Source organism: Dendrobium catenatum, unplaced genomic scaffold (genome assembly GCF_001605985.2).
Source record: "Dendrobium catenatum unplaced genomic scaffold, ASM160598v2 fragScaff_scaffold_1422, whole genome shotgun sequence".
Lineage (NCBI taxonomy): Eukaryota > Viridiplantae > Streptophyta > Magnoliopsida > Asparagales > Orchidaceae > Dendrobium > Dendrobium catenatum.
The window spans coordinates 454,513-467,611 of NW_021319884.1; the positions used below are offsets into that span (position 1 = coordinate 454,513).

Genomic DNA, 13,099 nt, shown 5'->3' on the forward strand with positions numbered 1-13,099 from the left:
TAAGCCATAAACTTGAAAAAGTCAGGCAAGAACCTTGCTTAGAGTAACCTTGTGAATCCCTCACAAAAAGCTCTCCCTCTCCTCTCCCAATGCTCTCTTATACTCTTTTATGCTCCCTCTCAAGGAGATTATTCTGTGCGGACACTGGACGGGAGAACCGTCCGGTTCCGCGCTTGGTACCGAGCGGTACCAAGCACTCGGTACGGAGCGCGGTATATTTTTTGGGGCAACGTGGCACATTTTTATTGGTCTCCGGACAAATCTGGACCTGCACGTAATAATTTTTCCCTCTCAAGACACTTTGTAGCCAAAAGCTTTTGAACAAGTCTAAGTGAGAGTTTAAATAGAGAGTATCTCAAAAAGCCCTAAATTTCAATTTGTTGTTTAAGATCGTCCAGTATGATCCTATGATCGTCCTATACGATTAGTACAAAACAAATTTTTTTTTTATAATACAAACTTCATTATCATGTACAATCAGTTCAAGAGTTTGTACTAATCGTCTAGTATGATAGGCGAAGACAAATTATTGTCCCATGAAGCACTTGGTTCGTACAGTATGAAATTGGGGGGGTGGGTGGCGCTATGGTATTTTTCTTGTAAGATAAGCAACGATAAGTTATTGTCTCATGCATTGCTTGGGTCATACAGTACGATCGTCACCAATTGTCCTGTATAATTTGATCGAACAAATTAATCATAATTGTCCCCCTAATCACAGGATCACTTTAGGCATGATTGTCATATTTCGTATAGGGGTGTCAATTTCGGGTCACGGGTCAGGTTCGGGTCGAACCCGAAAATGACCCGACACTATTCGGGTCAACCCGAACCCGACCCGTTTTTACAAACAGGTCGATTTATCGGACCCGAACCCGACCCGACCCGCGGACACGACAAGGCCGAGAGCAGCTTCACGGCATCGGCGGCAGAGACGTCCGGCGGCAGCGAGCCTTCAATGCGGCAGCAGCGTCCTTCAACGCGGCGCGTTGGCGGTCAGTGGTCATGAATCAAGTGGTGGGATGCGACGCGGGGGTTAGCGGGCAGTGGTCACGATGGGGTCAGCGGGTCAGCCGTCAGCCGGTCACGCGGGGCAGCGGTCACGCGATATTCGGGCAGGGGGCGGGATTCAAAAAATTTTAAATTAAACGGGTTCGCGGGTTGACCTGGCAACTCGTCGGGTCAACCCGAACCCAACCCATTTTGAAATCGGGTCGGGTCCAACCCGGATTTTCCGGGTCGGGTTTTTGTGTCGTGTCAAATATTGACAGCCCTAATTTCGTACAACACTATGCATATCGTATGATACAATTAGAACAAAATTTGAATTTTAAAATATTATCTAAATTATGATTGGTGATTGTTTTCATGATTATAACTGATCGTTCAGTACAATCTTAATTAACATAAGTGTCATAACTAATAATTTTTTTGGTTAACTAATCGTCCAGTATGATGTAAATCTTACAGTACGATTAGTTAAAAAAATTCATCTTCCTAACTCACTAACTCATCCTTTTAAGTATATGTATGCAAGGTTAGTCAGCTTTAGGATCCACCAAACTATATGATTGACTAAAGAAAGATTAAGTATATGTGTGTAAGGTTAGTCAGCTTTAGGATCCACCAAACTATATGATTGACTAAAGAAAGATAAAAAGTACATAAATTTTGAAAATACAAACTTTAATCTTAGTTACTAAATCTTGAGCTAATCGAAGTTGCAAGTGAACAGTGAACCTAAAATGTTAGTGAGCAGGGCAAAACAGATATGCAATAAACTCAATTATCAGAAGATATCATAATAAGAAATCCAATAATGTTTATTATTATCAAAATTATAAGAATTGGATCAAAATTTGCAACAATCTTTCCCTTTTTGATGATGTCAAACATTATTGATTTATGTTTTAAAAATATTTTTCTATTCCCTAAGCTCCCCCTCACTAAGTAAATTCTTTCAAAAATAGGGGAGGTTACTTTTTTATTTTAATTTTAACTTTTTTAAATAGAAAAAATACATAATAACAAAACACATAATATTAAGAGACAAACATGGAATTAATCATTCCAGAACAAAATATAATCTACCAATAACATGCTACTCCCTCTTTTGACATCACAAAAATGGAGGAAACAACAACAAAAATAGGAAACTATAAAAAAGTATAGGAGCAAACAATGATCACAAAACAAAAACAAGCTAAACAATGTTTTTTAAAGAATCGATCAATTTCATCAAATGATAATTTTACCTCAAGGTGCTGAAGGTTTCAAAAGCCAGTGATTTTATAAAGATATTTGTAAATTGATTTTTAGTGGCTACATGATGTAGTTCTATTTCTCCTTTGGTGATATAGTCCCTAATGAAATGGTGTCTTATGTCTATATATTTGATCTTGGAGTGTTGGATTGAATTCTTTGAAATACATATAACACTAGTGTTATCACAAGATTGGAATGATGCCTACAGGTAATCTTAAATTCAATATTTGTTGCTTTAAACAAAGGGCATGTGCCACACTATTTCCTAAGGCTATATGTTCCGCTTTAGTAGTGGACAGGGCTATCAAGTTTTATTTTCTGCTGGAATAGGAGATTAAAGATTATCTTAATAATTGATAGGTTTTAGAAGTGCTTTTCCTATCAACCCTATATCCTGTAAAGTCTGAATCAGAATATCCTATGATTTTAAAGGAAGTGTTATGTCTAGGATATCAGATTCCTAAGTTTTCGATTTTTAAGAGATATCTAAAAATTCTCTTAACAACAGATATGTGATATTCTTTTGGATTAGCTTGAAATCTAGCATAGAGACAAATACTAAACATATTATCAGATCTGCTAGCAGTGAACTAAAGAAGTGATCAAATTATTCCTCTGTACTTTTCTAATCAACTGATTTTCCGTTCGAGTTCTTATATAACTGAACAGTAGAGCTTATGAGAGTATTTATTGCCTTGGCTTTATCCATTTCATATTTCTTAAGGATGTCTTTAATATATTTTGATTGACTAAAAAAAAATCGATCATCCTTCTGCCTTATACTAAATCCAAGAAAATAGTTTAGTTCTCTCATCATTCTCTTTTCAAACTCTTTACTCATTGTTTTAGAAAATTTATCACATAGATTTTTGTCAGAGGATCCAAATAAATATCATCAACATATATTTGGATAATAAGTAGTTCTTCTCTTACCTGTTGAGGAATAGGGTGATGTGTACGCTACCCTTAACAAAGAATCTATGTAATAGAAATGCGTTTAGTCTTTCATATCATGCTCTCGATGCTTGTTTTAGTCCATATAATATCCTTTTTAATTTAAATACATGATTGAGAAATTATAAATTTTTAAAGCCTAGGGGTTGTTCAACATACACATCTTCTTTTATTACCTAAAATGCACTTTTAACATCCATTTGGTATAATTTGAATTCTTAAAACAGACAAAAGCTAGTAACACTTATGACTTCTAGTCTAGCTATAGGGGCAAAGGTTTTTCAAAGTCAATCCCTTCTATCTAGTTGTCTCCCTTAGCTACTAGTCTTGTTTTGTTTCTTACCACTACATCAGAGTCATTCATTTTATTTTTGAAAACTCATTTTGTTCTAACAACACTCTAGTCCGTAAGTATTTCAATTAGCTTCTTAATATCATTTCTAACAAATTGATTCAATTATTCTTGCATGGCTATGATCCATAATTCATTCGATATTGCTTGATTTATGCTTGTGGGTTCAATCATTGAGATAAAGACAAAGTGATTAACTTCTTTTCTAAGTCTATGCCTAGTTCTAACACCTTCAAATGGGTCTCATAAGATCAATTCTTTACGATAACTTGAAGAATATCTCCATTTTCTGAACAGTGAATTTTTAGGTTTTACCCTTTCTTCTAGATTTACAGATTCTACTTCTTGGGTGACTTCAACCACTTCTTCTACCCTAGACCCTCCAGAATTATCAGATTCATTAAATACTATATGAGTGATCTCCTCTACCCCCATTGTCCTTTTATTAAAAAACTTTATAGGATTTTTCAACATATGAGTGTCCTAGGAAAACTCCATCTGATTTGGGGTCAAATTTTTTCCTAATAGAGGTTTCCATTATTTAGAATAAACACTTTACATCCAAAGACATGAAGGTGAGAGAGGTTTGATTTTCAACCCATAAGGATTTTATAGGATGCCTTATTTAGCTTGGATCTAACATTAACTCTATTTAGAATGTAACATGCTGTATTTATCGTAGCTGTCCAGATATATTTAGGAATTGAGTATTCTGCTAACATGGCTCTAGCAGCTTCTATCAAAGTTCTGTTCTTTCTTTCAACAATCCCATTATGCTGAGGGGTTTTAGGAGCTGAAAAGTTATGATCTATCCCTTGTTCCCTACAGTAAGTTTCAAAATTTTCATTCTCAAATTCTCCAACATGATCACTGTGAATGGTTAGAATTTCACAACTTAGCTATTTCTAAATCCAAGTGGAAAATATTTTAAACTCCTTGAATAATTCACTTTTATGAGATAAGAATCTAATCTAAGTAAAGCTCGAGTAATTATCAATAATCACATACAAGACTTTCTCTCCTAGGCTTGTAGTGCTAACAGGTCAAAAGAGACATGTGAAAGACTTCTAAGGGTTTGCTAGTGTTGATGTCCTTGATTGAGTGGAAGGAGGATATGACTTATTTTTCTAATTTACAGGCATTACACAAGTGGTCCTTACTGAAATCTAGTTTGGGTATGCCTCTTATTAAATCTTTTTGGGTGATTTTTTTAATAATTTTCATGCTTGCATGACATAGTCTTCTATGTCATAACAAGGATTCATCAGAAATAGTTTTTAGGCAAAAAAAAGTAGCAGATTCAATACAATTTATATAAAGCGTGTAAATATTATTAATTTTTTCCGTGTAAAATATTATTTCCATTTAAGCTAATCATGCAGTTGGTAGATACAAATTTTATGCTGAAGTTTTTATAACACAGTTGGCTAATGCTGAAAAATTATATTTCAAGCCATCTACCATTAAGATATTTTTTAATAATAAAATTTTTGAGTTGCCGATTATACTTGATCCAACCACTTTCCTAGTGATTTTATCTCCAAGTGTTACCTTGCCTCCTACCCTGGCCTCCAGCGTGATGAATTTGCTTTACATCTCCAGTCATATGCCTTGAGCATCTGCTAGTGCTCTTACTGGGCCTTTTGTGAGGCATTTCTACAAAGTCATCAAGGATTAGATTTAGGAACTCAAAAAATTTTGAATTTTATATTATGGATTGATGGATGAAATGCTTGCATGCTATGCTGTGATTTATACAGTTTTGGCCTCCACGCTAAATGTGTTCTACGATAGCTAGTGCAAGTGTGTGATATATGTCCTAAAATGACACAAGAAAGACACAACTCCTTGTAATGGATTCACTAGTCTATGTGGGTTATGATGCCTCTTCCTAGATTTAAATGATGCATGCTGTAGTGATGGGTTGTGAAATTCTGCAAGTGTAGGTGATGTTTTGTTTTTTTAAAAGCAGTTAATTTCAATTGCAAAAAATTGTTTGCACTTTCAAGAATTGAATTGTCAATTTTTAATGCCTCCCTATCATAAGCTCCATTTAAACATGCCTTTAATACTTTAAATGAATTTTTTAAATCAACATTAGATGCTTTCAAGGAATCATGTTCAGCAGTTAAATCAAGATGCTTCTTGTTTAATGCATCAAATTCATCAAGTATGATCATATGAGTGTTATTCAAAGTAATATTTCCTAAGGCATTCATGCTCTTTTTAAAAATTTGAAAATCAAAGCTGGCATATATTTTCTTGAGCTTTCTGTGTTATGATTTTTTTTCAGAAACTTCAAATAATTCATTGTAAGAAGGCTCACATACCTCCTTTTGATCAGAATGATCAAGATGATTATTTTTCATTAAGCACATATTGATTACCTCATCTTCTGCTTCTGTCTCAGATGAGTCTTCCTAGAAACCTTTGAGTTTGTTGCTTGGTCTTTTTGAATTTAACTTTTTCTTCACTCTTCTCCTTAATTGGGTGAGCTTTAAGATTTGAACAATCAGTCCTCATGTGCCCTAACTTCTTGCATTCGAAACAGATGACATCAGAAGAAATCTTAAATTTTTTATTAGCTTTACCTTTGTTCCATTGCTGACCATGTTTTTGCTTTTTCCTTAGAAAACTTTTAAATTGCCTTTTCATCAGCACTATGTCATTATCTTTTTGGTACGGAAGTGTCACTATCAGAATCATTTAGCTTTTAAGGCTACAGTTTTGTCCTTTCTTTTCTCACCTACATTAATTTGCCTTACTCCTTGCTCATGGGCAATGAGTGATCCAATCAAGTTATGAATTGAATAAATGTTTAAATTCTCAAATTCAGTAATATTTATTATTTTGCATAATAGGAACTAGGTAGACAACACAAAATCTTGTTAACTTTTTTAGAATTTATAAGTTCTCTACCTAAAGTATGTAGGGATGTCACAATTTTAGTGAACCTATTTTTTCATTTTAGAAATTGACTCCCTAGGTTTCATGTGAAATAGTTCATAATCATGAAGCAGAATGTTTAACCTATATTGTTTTACTTAATTAGTTCCTTAGTAGGTTATGCGGAGTTTATCCCAAATTTTTTTACTAGTAGTACAAATAGATATACGCATGTAATCTTCATATTTTAATACACAGAAAAAATAGTTTAAATATTTAACTTTTAATTCGGCTAAATCTCTATCCTTAATACTCCATTCAGAAAAAGGTTAGTTCAATTTTAATGTCGTTTATAAAGCGATGTGCATAATATCTTTCGTGAACTAACATCCACATGTGATTGTCTATTGATTGTAAGAAAATAGACTTGCGAAATTTTAAAAAATCAAAAGGAATGTTATCAAATATTGGTTGTCGTGTAATTAAATATTCTTCCGCGGTATTACGATTTCCAAAGTTAGCAATTAATTCTTTTTCAAAAGTTTTCAAAAACTTAGGTTTTGAATCCCACTTTGATACAACTTGAAAGTTCATGAAGATTGTTAAACCTCAAAGAACCAGCGTGAGGCTAACTAAGATGGGGGATGAATTGGTAATTTAAAAATTCCTTTAACAAAAAATCTTTTCCTAACTTTTTCAATATATGAAAACAGACAATTTTATCACTTGATGCAGAAGCAAATTAATTTCACAATAACAAAAAGATCAGAGTTTTCAATCACACAGTTAATCACAGTAAAATAAAGTGAGAAAAATAATAAGAACAAACACACTTGAATTTATAGTGGTTCGGTCTAACTTGACCTACGTCCACTCATTGAAATCCTCCGTTCCTGGTATGAGTGAGGGGCTCATGATACTTCATTTGCAAAGCAGGTGACCTTGTAGTCTTAAGAGGCTTAGTCTACAGAAGTGTATTGGATTCCTGGTATGTTAGCTAAATTATGGTGGGTGTGGCCTTCTATTGGTGTCTTCGACGACTCTTATCGTGCTTGCGAACCTTGTGCTGATTGTGCATTAAGGCCGTTCTTGGGCTAAGTGGTTGAGGGCATCGAGGTGAGCACTCTATTTTTAGCCTTCTTAGCTGAACTATCGAATATGAGGATCCTTTGGTGTACTTTCTCTTAGCTTGTTTCTTCGCGATCAATCATGTGTATCTTGTATCAACTTTGTGAGCCTTTCTTCCATCTCTACTATGTCATAGGAAGGGTTTAGGTGGTGTTTTCCATGTCTACCGACTATTCAGGGTTGTGCTGCTCTTTAGTCACTAGTATAAATCTACACTCATTGCACTTTTGAAGATGTTGGATTTGAATTTGTTTGTGGATGATACCCAATTTAACTAATAGCAATCTCGAGTCACGAGTTGGAGTGGATTTCGGGCTAGTATGGAGAGAGAGAGCTCTGTGTCCTAGAAGAGAATAATAGCGAAATTAGGGACAATTGGAAATTAAGATCATCTAGGGCTCTCGAAGGTAAAAAATCACCAAAAATTCTAGAAGTCTCAGAAGAGGCCTCTTCACCCTTGGGTTTAAAGGGCTACAATAAATGCTACTAAGAGAATCTTAAAAAATAATACAAAGTACAATGTGTGACATCATTTATTACAGGCTGTCGTATACATGTGACCTAGCTGATTGACCTCTATATGGATCTCTGCATATAATAGAACCCTTGGTCTCGTGGTGAGTCATTTGTGCGAGTTTTCATGGGCAAGTGCATTGAGAGAGTCCTTGGGGCTCTTTATATTGGGCGAGTTTGTAAAAGTGAATTCTTTGGACATGGTGGTGAGTCCATTGAGATGAGATTCCTACTGCTAGAAGTGAAAGGGTGAGCTCTCTTGAGACGAATAGGTTGTGGATGGGCAAATGACAATCTATGCCTGAGAAATCGGAGTTATTGTTTTTTAAGTGTTTACTTCTTATAGCTGGATCGAGGATATCAGCGGAGGCTGAGTAGCTTGACTGCAGGGAATGATTGTAGATGAATGGTTCCTGATGACTTTAGTGGTGTCTGAAATTTAGATGATTTTAGTTGAGTCCACTTTACGAGACCTGTTTTGAGTATGACTCCTATGGTTTGTTTTGCCTGAGCAAGTCTTAATATCATTATCTTGTTGAGAGCATGACCGTGACCCTGTGGAAAGATGTTGACCAGCTTGTTGTTCAAATGCCTTTCTTTGCTTTGAGTGCTTCTCTTGGGAGGTGGGATTCTTTAGGGTGAGAATCCCAGTGAAAATTTATTGTACCTACATGGACATGTACGAGAGCGTATATTGACCTTCAATGTACCCTAAGGAAGTCAAAAGCGTGCAAAATAACATAAAGCTCTTTCAAATTAAAATATTTTCAATTCTCAATCTAAGAAAAAGGCATCAATTCCGGATGCTATGCGAGCTAGTTTGTTCTATAAAGCATTGGCATGAACGGTCCTCCATATGAAGGATAAGAATTCAATGGACTTCTATAAATACAAACCTCATCTATTCAGACGCTGTGAACTGTTTTAAAGGTTGCCACTTTCATAATGACATAAGTTCTTTTTTTATTATGGTACAAACTCAAGAAATTGTCTTAGGGGTGTGATGTAGTAGATGCTACGAGGCACATGCGATCAGGAGTAAGCTGGGTTCTTCCCTTGGAATTAGTATTCTGAATCTGGTTGCAAAATGCAAACTTATCTAGTTCAAATTTCCCTCGACCAAGTCCTTTTTTTTTCCATGAGAAATGTGGTCCAATAAGAGCCTTAGTGAGGATGAGAGGAAACTCCTGAATAACTGTGCATTTAAATTAGGTTTTGTGAATTGTTGTTGTGGTATACAAATATTTCTATATGCTTAATAAATTTCTTTTTTATGAATTGCATTTAAACGAGTACTCAAAATACAATTACGAGGTAAAGTATCTTTCGTTTCCCCGTAGTTTCTTCAAATCAAACCGAGCCTAAAAGAGCTTATGCTTGGTAAGAGATGGAAATTGATGTTTATGTCCCGTAAAGTGTAAAGTTTCATTAGTCACACTGAACCCTCCCTGAATTTCTTTGTAAGAGGAGCCTTTGTTTTTTGAATGAGGGTGCAAAGCCCAAAGTAAAAGAACCCTTTCTTTGCATGAGAGGGTGAAGTCCCGCTTAAGAGGAGCCTCTTGCCTATAATATTCTCTTTTTGTGTCTAATCTCCGTGCTCATGGGTCTTTGTTTATATGAGGCTTGTATAATGAAATTCTCCAAGTTATAATTGTGTTATTATTTTGGTTAAAAAAACAATAAGCATATTTAGAATGGGGTATCATTATACATATGACTTGCTCATGTAGTTCTAATTGATGAGATTTTTGTTAAAATAAGCAAAATGTTAGAACATAAGAAGAATTATTTAGAATATATGGGGCTGAGAATAATAGAACAAAAATTGATCATATAATATCTAGTTCTAATGAATGTGAAATGAAGAATAGAGTAAATATTTCTTAAAGACCAAGTGATACATAGGCTTGATTGTTTTAAGCATTTTGTATCTCTATACAGAAGAATGGTGATGCAGACCTAAATATAACTTCTAAACTTAATAGTTGGAAGATTTAATTAGAGAAGTTTTTTATGAGTACTATGTAATAAAATTTCATGGATATGTGAATGTAAATTTTATGACTTTTATCAGATTAAATATGTTATATGGATCTTATTGTTGATTGATAAATAAAATTTTGACAGTCAAGTGTATAACAAAAGAGATAAATATGTTATATGGATCTTATTGTTGAATGATAAAGAAAATTTTGAAAGTCAAGTGTATAACAAAAGAGTATGTTACCGATGAATGTGACAAATTTTGGAAGAATGGATTGTGAGATGTTGTGTAGGAGATACTATGGGAGTTGCTCCAACTATAAAAAGGGATTGGAAAAATATCTTGGTGATTTGGGCATTGCAATGGAGGGTGGCAGAGTTACCAATATGACGAGTAGTTTAAAATTAATCTAGAAGGATCAGAGGAAAAATATTTGGGAAATTTACAAACATACCACTATATTAGTATCATTTTATATATCTAATACATCAAATGTTAATATTACACTTATACCACCCAAATTCCTATGTTACCTCGTTTCAATCAGTCCGTCTACCACATACTTCACGACGTATTTCTTCCCGCCAAATTCCCCCCTTCACGCTCAACTTCTCGTGAGCTGTGTCTGTTTTTGTGAACTCCTTTGCGCGGACATCGGCTTGCAAATTCCTTCCGGGTTGCTGCCTTCCAGCGAGGTAATGACTCCATTCAAAGTCATGCTCTTCTTTGAAATATGAAAGTATAGCAACTACGTAAAAACAATGAAAATATAGCAACTATTTATTGTTATTTCTACTGAGAGCACGTAGGGAGAGCTACAACAGAACTCAGCTAGTTACGTCTACAACCTCATGCATACAAAAAAAAAAAAAAACCAAAAAGACCTAGAGGAAACTGCACTTGGGAAACACAATCGCAACCTCATGTATACAAAAAAAAAAAAAAAAAGACCATGTAAAAAAAAAAAAAAAAAAAAAGACCTCCCAAGCCAACTAACAATGCTACCAGCCACCGCTTATTGTCTTTCGAAGCCAACGAACAATGTCCGGCCACCACGGTCCTCCAAAGCCAACGAACAAATGTCCAGTTGCGAGCCCTAACTTCCTTCAGATGCGCACCAAACAAGGGGGAAAAAGATATCGTGAGGACCACAGTAGACGGAGTGATAGAAATGAGGTAAAATAGGGATTTGAGTGGTATAAGTGTAATATTAATATTTGAGATGTTACATATGTAAAAGGATAAAATGTAGTGGTATGCATGTAAATTTCCTAAAATATTTTTGCCACAATATAGATGGAAGTACGAACGGATTTGTGCAAAACACCTCAAACAACGTTTAATCACAAGATTTGTACACCTCAAATAACATGAGAATAATGATTCATAATGCCAACCACTAAATAGTTGGTATAAGTAAAAAAAGAAGATTATGATGATTATCCTTATTAGTTATGATTATTATATAGGAAAACATTTATGATTTTCTTGCCCCCTGTTATGCGATATGTGTTTGTGCATATAAGGTATATTTTAGCGGCATTTTTTATTTATCAATGCTCATTTTATGGTAAATTTTATGAGGTGCATGTTAGAAATTCGTTGCATCCGAGCTTACTGAATTAGATTCTATTTACTTGGATACGTTTATTTTGCTGGTGTATTTGACATGGAGAGGGTTCCTCGTAAGCTATAATTATTAATCAAGGAAATTATGATAACTAAATTCTATGATCTGGATGGCGGAACTGTGACATTTTTTAGCTTTACTTTTTTGTTGGAAAGTTTTTATTGGTGTTTTCTCGAAAACGATATTGGCTTTGGAGCTTATATTCATATGTCTACACAATTGCAAGTCCGAATAGTCTTAACCACAATTTTTGGAACAAGAAGTCCTCATTCTCTCAACAAAGGGAAATTTTGTATGAGAGAAATTGGGTCAAGGTACTTTGATCAAACATTGGCCAGTAGTTTTAAAAAAAAATTAAATTTACTTTCAGACAATTCTATTATAAAAATTAATTGATTATTCATACATTGATGTGATCTCAAAACAAATTTAAGATTCTAAAAGTCCATATTGATTCAATATTTTAATCCACTTTTTATGTGTAGGATTTTGACGTAGATAAGCTCTTTTTGATTCATTCATCCATAGTTGTAATTTTGTATAGGTTCTTGATTGGTGCTACATGATACCAAAACTCTACAAAAGATCAGCGTATTCTTATTTCTATATTGATTGGTCTATCTTATGTGCAGCTTGTCCCTGGTGGTTCCCCTGACCCTGAATGACCCGCAGCTTGCTTGGCACAGGCTTGCTTACATTTTCTTGTTTGATAATCCTGTAGTGATTTGTAGGACAGCCTATTTACTTTTAGCTCAGGAAATGATGTCAAAATCAGGAAGATATCCTGGCAAAATTCATGAAAATATATTTTTCTTTGTTATTTGGAGCTCCTGCATCTCCCTGGTTGATTTGTAGGTTAATATTTTCACCTAACCCTTATTTAAATTACTGCCTTTTTATTTATTGATAAGTTATCATGCTGAGAATTCTGGTGCAGACAACCACTATTCATATTTGTTTGTGATTATTAAGTGAGGCCGTAGGCTAATTAAGGTTTTATTATTCCTCTTTTCTTTTTATAGTTCAAAAATTTATTGGAAGCAGGAAAAACAACCGTGGCCTAAAGTTGTTTCAAACACACAATCGATCAGTTTTATAATATATTAACATTTTTTTTCCCTTAGAATACTCTTTCAATTTTTTTTTATATAATAAATTTTTTTAAATATTACATGAAAAAAGTAATTTTAACATTGATAAGCAATTTTGATACTCGCAAATTTTAAAATGAAAGAAAGCATGTTTAATTAAAAATATTAGATCACGAGAGTAGAAATTCTTGGTATGAGTAAAAATTAGCAAAATCATGAATTCATTTATAATGCTTTGGGTGAACGATCATGTCTGTAGTGGTTGATTGTCAAAATTTAATTAATATTTAAATTTT

General features: G+C 34.2%; 1 protein-coding gene across 1 annotated transcript in view; it reads left to right on the forward strand.

Moving 5' to 3' along the window:
- LOC110103273 (sm-like protein LSM5) overlaps positions 1-12,629 on the forward strand; it is a 28,630-nt gene extending 16,001 nt beyond the window's left edge. The window contains exon 4 of the mRNA XM_020831916.2: positions 12,345-12,629. Within this exon, the coding sequence (XP_020687575.1) occupies positions 12,345-12,377 (33 nt within the window). The 3' untranslated portion in view covers positions 12,378-12,629. The remainder of the gene's footprint in view (positions 1-12,344) is intronic.
- The last annotated feature ends 470 nt before the right edge of the window (positions 12,630-13,099 follow it).